This window comes from Corapipo altera, unplaced genomic scaffold (assembly GCF_003945725.1).
Source record: "Corapipo altera isolate COAL_440 unplaced genomic scaffold, ASM394572v1 349, whole genome shotgun sequence".
NCBI classification, from domain to species: domain Eukaryota; kingdom Metazoa; phylum Chordata; class Aves; order Passeriformes; family Pipridae; genus Corapipo; species Corapipo altera.
Genome location: NW_020884997.1, coordinates 856509 through 863694, shown reverse-complemented (window position 1 = coordinate 863694; position 7186 = coordinate 856509). Strand labels below are relative to the sequence as shown.

Sequence of the window (7186 nt, the reverse complement as noted above, 5' to 3'; positions counted from 1 at the left end):
CCCCACACCCCGCGCCCCCCCCCCCCCACACCCCGGGCCCCCCCCCGCACACACCCCGGGCCGGTCGCTGTCAACAGAGCCGTTTATTGGCAGGGGGTGCAGGGGCTGCAGGGCCCCCCCAGGGCTCAGGCCCTGGCCTCGATCATGGCCTCCATCATCCGGGCGCTGTTGGTGATGGCCGTGGTCAGGAAGATGAACTTGCACCCTATGAGATGTGACCTGTCAGTGCCCCAGCTGTGCCCAGGGGCAGCCCCAGCGCTCCCAGCTCTGTCCCTGGCCCTTTCCTGGAAGAGCCTCGTACCTCACCACCCCCTTCCCCATGGACTTCAGCCAGTGTTAGCCCTGAGTGTGGCCCCTGCTTGGCCGCACGCTGCAGTGGCAGGACCCCCAGGTTGGTGCCTGCTCCTTGCCCCTCGCAGGCAGCTCCTACCTCTCTCTTTCCCCAGGAAGCGGAGGGCAGCGATTTCGGAGAACGTGCAGCCCCCCAGGAAGACAGTGAGGATGACACGCTGGGACTCCCAGGTGGGGTTGTCCTCCACGGTGCTGTCTGGATGGCACAGAGCATGGTGGGACCCCTGCCAGCCCCCAGCCCCCCCATCCCCAGCCTGGCCCAGCCGCTACCTGAGACCGAGAACTCGTTGCCATTGAGCAGCCGCACGACCTCCTCCAGGCCCTGCCAGCCCCGGCGCTCCAGCACCTGAGGGATGGGCGGGTCAGGCTGGCCACAGAGGCTGGGCATGGCTCAGGAGGCTCCGAGCAGCAGATGAGCATTATCAGCCTCAGCCCTGGGCAGAGGGACCCCCAGTGGACCCCCCCGAGGGAGGTAGGGGCTCAAGGGGATGTGCCCAGTTCTCCCCCACGGCAGGTGAGCTCACCTGCTCGATGATCTTGCAGCTCAGGGGCACGTAGGCCCCGCCGAAAACATACGCCATGTCCCGGGGCATTTTGAGGTCGTACTCGCCCTCCACCCGGGGGATCTGCAGGGATAGGCAACACCAGGGGTATGGGACCAGCCTGCCTGGGGCTCACCCCCCTTCAGAGGCGCAGGGGGTGAGGAGGGACAGACACTCTGCCCCCCCTCCTGCCCCGCTGCCCCAGGACCAGCATTGCACAGCCTGGGCGGGCGGTGCATCGGGGGGCCACGGACAGAAATGTCACTGCACCAGCACCCCAGCACCTCTCCATTGGCCCAGGACAGAGGCCACGGGGCTGACCCCAGGACAGCTCTGTTTGAAGGGGGCAAGGCAAGCCCCAGCCCTCCACCACACTGGTCAAAGGCAGAGTGGGAAGCTGGCACTGCCCCCCGGTCCCAGGGAGAAGCCCGCAGGCTGCCCAGAGTGACTGCAGCAGCTACAGCTCCAGTCCTGAGCAGTGTGTCTTGGAGATGTCAAGCCTGCAGCCTGGGCATGGGCTCTGCTCTGTGGGCAGCAAGCAGCCCCCGAGGACATACCAACCCCAGCTTCTTGCTTATGGCTCGGAAATTGCTCTTCCTGGCCAAAGAATTGAATGCATCTGTGATCTTTCCTGGAAAACATGGCATGGAGAAATATTTCAGAGACCCTGCCTGGGTCCCAGCCCCAGGCTGGCAGCGGGATGTGCAGAGCTGTGGGCTCTGGAGGATGGCCATGGTGGCTGCCAGCCCCACTGCCCCTGTGGATAGCCCAGTGCCCTGCCTGCAGCACCACTGCTGAGGACACACAGTGCCTGGAGCCTCCGCGTTTGCCACGTGCTTCCAGCCAGCTCTAAGGCAGCAGGTTCTGTTGCCAGGCTCCCAAGGACATGAGGGCAGCGGGCTGGCTCACCTGCAGCACGGTCTGTGACCAGCTTGCTGACTTTGCTCTCCACCGCTGTCAGGGTCTCCCCAGCCGCCTGCTCCGTCAGCAGCCCGATGCGCTTCAAGTTGTGGAAGGTCAGCAAGTGCTCGGGCCCATAGCTCTGGGAACAGAGCAGCCAGATCAGCATGGGAAGGGTGTCCCTTCTGTAGGGGGGCACGGGCTGCTCAGAGGCCCCTGGCAGGCACAGGCAGAGCTCCTGGCTCAGGCAGAGGCTGTGGAGGCAGGAGTTATCCTTCAGAGACAGGGCCCACAGAGGCAGGGTCCATCCCTGGGGAGCACTGCTGCCCTGTGTCTTGAGCCAGAGCCATAGGGAGGGGAACCCCTGTCTCACACAGCCCTTGCTCTGTTGTGACTCTCTGAGCTCCTCACCTGCAGGTACTGGGTTTTCAGGGAGCGATAGTCTTTGGGGACGAGACCTGTGGGGAGCACCAGGTGAGCTCTGTGCCAGGGCTGGGGCCCAGTGCCACTGCTCCAGCCCTGCCCACCGGGCACTCACCGTTCTCTGTGATGGACAGGAGGCACATGAGGCGCAGGCTCTCGATGGGGGACACCTGTGGGGAGCAAGTGGTGAGCAGGGGCAGGATAGGGCGGCCGGAGCAGCCGGTCCCACGGCCTCACCTGCCGGTCGATGTGCTCCTCAATGAAGCTGGTGCTCTCACGGACGTCGAAGCCCTCCAGCAGTGCTGTGGTGAGAGCACAGGCACTGTCACCCTGGACTTGGGGTCAGGGCTTAGCCGCTCTCCCAGAGCCCTGGGGAACAGAGCCCCCACGCCACCCCCCACACAGAGGGTACCTGACCCGACCCTATTTAGGATCTCAAGACACACCCCTACACAGAGGGACTGGGAGGACATGCTGGGGACACCCAGGTGTGAGGCTGCCTGGGCCTGGGGTGAGTGGAGCTGTGGGACAGACTGGGATAGGGGTAGGTGCAGACGGGGGCAGGGAACAGTACTCACAGTGCTCAGCCTTGATGGTCTCCTGGAAGTCCTGCTTGGTTTTCTTCTTCATGATGGACTCACAGGCACCGATATCTGTGGAACCAAGAGATGGCAGCTTTGCAGGGGAATGGGCTCTGCAGGGAGCTTGTCACCTCAGGCACTGGCACACACCAACAGCCCCTGCTGCCCTGCCCACGGCTTGGGTCACCTGCCCCTCCTGGGGACATGTAGGCCCCCCGAGCTCCCCCCTTCCCCCAGAACTCAGGCACCTGCAGTGCAGCCAAGGACCCCTCCCTCCCCTCTGGTTCCTACGCAGGCTCAGCAGGCGATGCTCCTGCTTCAGTCCCTTCAGCTCCTGGGACACAAAGTCCTTCATCTGCTTGATGTCCATGCCCCGGCGCCGCTGCAGAAGGGAGAGAGAGCGTCAGGGAGGTGGCCTGGCCGCACACAGGGACAGTGCCGCGGGTGTCCCGCACGCCGGGTGACACTCACGTCGTACTGTGCCTGCAGGTTCCGCGACTTCTGGCTCAGGAAGCCGAACACGCTGGAGAAGTGCTCATTCCGGATCTGACTGAACACCTGCAGAAGCACCGCAGCTGTCGGGCCCAGCCAGCTGCACCCCCGGGGCCAGCGCCCACCAGCAGCCAGCCCCAAAACCCTGGCCAGAGGCACGGCAGCCTATGGTGATGCATCCCCCTGCACTATCGTCTGAGAAATGCTCCTTAGGGATCAGCCTTTATGAACAGCACTTGGGTTGAGCTCTTCTCAAGCTTTTCAGAAACACTGTCTGTTCCCAAGAATTAGTGCTGTCTAACAAGCTCCGTTTTTTTAACAAACAGCCTTGGAAACTTATTTTTCTTGCTTTATTAAACCCCAGTGGAATAATATTTTTATTATCAAACTTTCATAGAAAGTTACTGACCTGAATTGTGGCCAGGATGAAAAGTTACTATGAACCTTGTGACTCAACAGCAGTTGAGTCACAGCAGTTGAGCCACAATATTCCTTTTTCATATTCCATTTCATAGTCCAAATTCCTTTTTTTCCTTACTCTTTCCTATCCTTTCCTCTGCCCCTATTGCCATCTCAGCCTCCATATATATATTTTTGGGTTGATTTTGAATTAGAGTGATTGTTTTGCCACCGAACTTTGTCAAGCTGTCGCTTTTATATTAAACATGTTTTTTTCCAATACCTTTGATGGTGATTCCTTAAGCAACTTTAAAACACTCATTCATGAAACAACCCCTGTGTGTGGGGACTCTGCCAAGTTCAGAAGTGGAGCTACACCTGCAGACCATGTTTCCCTGGTCTCTGTGCCCCAACTCATCCCAATCTGTACTCAGGGGCCCAGCAGCCCCTGGCCACTCCTGCTCAGGCTTAGGGGAGGGAATGCCCTGCTCTGCCTCCTCCCACCATGAAGACCAGTTTCCCCTGAGGCTTGGGAGGACTCACTTTGTCCTGGGCATTGAGCAGCACCTTAATACTCTTGTCAGAAGAAGTGACATCTGGCCCAAAATCCACACTGCCTGCAGGGAAAAGAGCTGCTTTGTCCCAGCCATAGTGGCATCCCCACACGCACCAGCCCTGCTGCAGCAGAGGCAGGGGATGTGGCCCAGCTGCTTGGTCAGAGCGAGGGCTGTCCTTGTGGACGACCTCCAGCAGCACCTCACATCAGGACTGTCCCTGTGGGAACGGCCCTGTGCACGACAGTGCCGGGCACAAACCCTGTGGTCTGGGCAGGGGGGTGCAGAGCCCCATGCCACCCCTGTCCTGAGTGCAGAGCCCCCGGCTGCCCCATCGCCGTCCCCGGGCACCCACCACACTTGATACGGAAGGTGTCGTCCACCAGCCCCTCATAGACCACCTGGGAGCAGAGAGCTGTCACGTAGTCCACATCTGCAAGGAGAGCCAGTGCCAGGCTGCCCTCCCAGGGGCTTTCCCTGCCCCTCCACCGTTGCCCAAACTGCTCCCCCCTGGCCACCCTCGCCAGCTGCTCCCACCCCAGCCCACCTCTGTCCATGAGGAAGACATGTCCAATCTCGGGCTTCCTGCCCTGGCCTTCACCCTCGCTCTCCTCCTCCAGGTCCCGCCACAGCTCGTGGCTCATCTGTCAGGGGCAGAATGTGCCAGGGTGGAGGTGCAGCCAAGGCACGGCCAGGGTGTCCCACGGGGGACACTGAGGCTCGTGATGGAGGACAGGCACAAGCGTTCCCCCCTCCAGGGCACACCCCAGTGAGCAGGAGCCGCTGCTCTCCTGCCCACCCTTGGCACATGGGACCCCCAAAAGCCTGCCAAGCCCCCAGTGCCGTCCGGAGGTGTGCCAGCTCTGTGGTGACGTGGTGCCACCCAGCTGAAGGGGACCTGAGGGACTCCCGGTGCCGGCCGTACCTTGGCACAGCGGCCGATGCCATAGGCCTTCCCAAAAGGGCCGTACAGGGAGTTCAGCAACTGCAGGGCTCTGGCAACGGGGTTGATCCAGCGGTGATCCCCCTCCTGTGGAACCAGGGAGTGTGTGCGGGCAGCTGGCTGGGAATGACTGCCAGGGGACTGGGCTGGGGACAGAACGGGCCCTGGGCTGGGTGCTTCCAGAAGGTACGTGCATAGGGATACACACAGGAACATGCTGGGATGCCCCAAAGCTGCTCCAGAGGGAGCAGAGGGGCCAGCACAGGGTGGGAGCAGCCACTACCCCCAAAAGCCACCCCTGGGGAGCAGACAGGACCCATGGTGTGGCTGAGGGGCCAAGCAGGACATCACACCTGCTCTCCAAATGCTGCCCTTGTCCCAAGACACAGGGGACAGGATAGGCTGCCACCCACCACGTCCCACTGACCAGGAAATAGTCGCGGAAGAACTCAGGCAGCTCCATGCTGATGATATCTTCGTCCAGGGGCAGCAGGTAGAACGACCATTCGTCACAGGTGACATCTGGGTTTGGGGCAGGGAGAGGGGACCGTTACCCATCCCTGTGCATGAACAGTCCCAGGGATTGTGACAACCCCAAAACAGGGTGTCAAGAGAGACAGGATGGGTGGCAGGGCCCTCTCTCTTCCCTGCAGGCAGAGGAGAGGGGCTGGTGCTGTGGTGGGCACATGCCTGCCCACAGACTGGTAGCCACCCTCGAAGCAACTTGTGTTCCCTGCCCACACAGGGATCCCCATACTGGGATTCAAATGGAACCCTGCGGTGTCAGAGCTACCCTGAGCCAGCATCACAGCTCCACTCACCACCAAAGACTCCCTCTTCCTCCAGCACCATCTCACAAGCATAGAACTGGAAGAGAAGGGGAGACCCTCAGGACCAGGCAGGCTCTGAGTGGGAGAAGCTCTGGAGCAGCCCAGCTCCTTGCCAGGCATCATAACACTCGATTTTAGTTAAACATTCCTGGGTTAGCGACACACAACTTTTGGTGCCGACAGATGGGGTGGGAGGTGCAAAGGCTGGGCAGGCACAGTGTGATGTGGGAATGGGCAGCAGGGTCACACTGACCTTCTGGGGGCTGAAGATGATCTTGTACTTCCTGCTTCTCCCCGACATCTTGTCAGCATTGACAATATCTGTGGACACCCCGTACAGCCCCTGCACAGCTGCCCCCCCTCGGCCCGGGGCCCCACAGCTTACGGGGCCCCAACGCCCCGGGCACAAGTGAGGCCTCGGGCACGGGGCTCGTCTGGAGCCCCTCTCAGGCCCGCTCCCAGTGGTGGCCCAGAGCACCGGAACCCGGCGAGGGCCACCTGCCCCCGGTGCCGCACTCACCAGCGATGAACCTCATCGTCCTGACCCGCGGCCGCACCAGGAAGCAGAACCTGCATTACAGAGGGGAGCGAGGGCTCCTCGTACCTGGCCCTGCCTGCGCTGGGCCCTTCCTGTCCACAGCCGTGCCCGGGCTGTGCAGCTGCCGCCGGGGCCGGGCCGGGCACTCACTGGTCGCTGGCGCCGGGGGCCGGGCGGGTCTCCACCTTGTACAGCTTGTCCACGTCGTGCTGCTGCGGGGACACGGCGGGCTCAGCGCGGCCGGGGGGGGTGTGGGCCGCCCGCCGGGCCCTGCGGTACCTTCAGGATGGACACGTTGGCGATGCGGTCCAAGGGGCTCATCAGGTCGGCCTCGATGAAAAGGTCCTTCTTGCCGGGGAGCTGCGGGCAGGGCGCGCGTGGGCTGGGACCCACCGCCCGCCCCGGGGCCTGAACCCGCCCGAGCCCACCCCGGCCCCGCCGCCCCGCCGCGGCACCCCTGTCCCGCGGCCCCGGACCTGCTCCAGCAGGTAGACGAGCTGGTCCCGCGCCAGCCGCTTCAGGATCCCGAAGTCGGGCGGCTCGGGCGCGTCGCGGCGCCCGGCGAAGGCCATGGTGGGGGCCGGCGCGGCGCCCGGAACGCCCGAGCGCGGCCGCGGCGCGGCCGGAACCCCG

At 62.8% G+C, this 7186-nt stretch overlaps 1 protein-coding gene across 3 annotated transcripts; it reads right to left on the bottom strand.

The window, feature by feature from the left end:
* Positions 1 to 64: 64 nt before the first annotated feature.
* On the bottom strand, positions 65 to 7158 carry VPS33B (VPS33B, late endosome and lysosome associated). 3 transcript variants are annotated; one of them, XM_027666718.1, is made up of 23 exons: positions 7030 to 7158; positions 6833 to 6913; positions 6704 to 6765; positions 6536 to 6585; positions 6269 to 6336; positions 6007 to 6052; positions 5613 to 5707; positions 5168 to 5272; positions 4790 to 4886; positions 4598 to 4675; positions 4232 to 4305; positions 3269 to 3355; positions 3089 to 3179; positions 2795 to 2869; positions 2454 to 2518; positions 2332 to 2386; positions 2205 to 2251; positions 1803 to 1935; positions 1451 to 1524; positions 876 to 977; positions 622 to 697; positions 431 to 547; positions 65 to 205 (listed from the first exon to the last, which is right to left on the bottom strand). In XM_027666718.1, exons 1-23 carry the CDS (start codon positions 7123 to 7125, stop codon positions 126 to 128), a joined length of 1854 nt encoding a protein of 617 aa, XP_027522519.1. In that variant the 5' UTR covers positions 7126 to 7158; the 3' UTR covers positions 65 to 125. The 3 variants fall into 3 exon arrangements, with proteins under 3 accessions (XP_027522519.1, XP_027522521.1, XP_027522522.1); XM_027666720.1 differs by having other exon boundaries at positions 6704 to 6762; XM_027666721.1 differs by lacking the exon at positions 5168 to 5272.
* Positions 7159 to 7186: the final 28 nt, after the last annotated feature.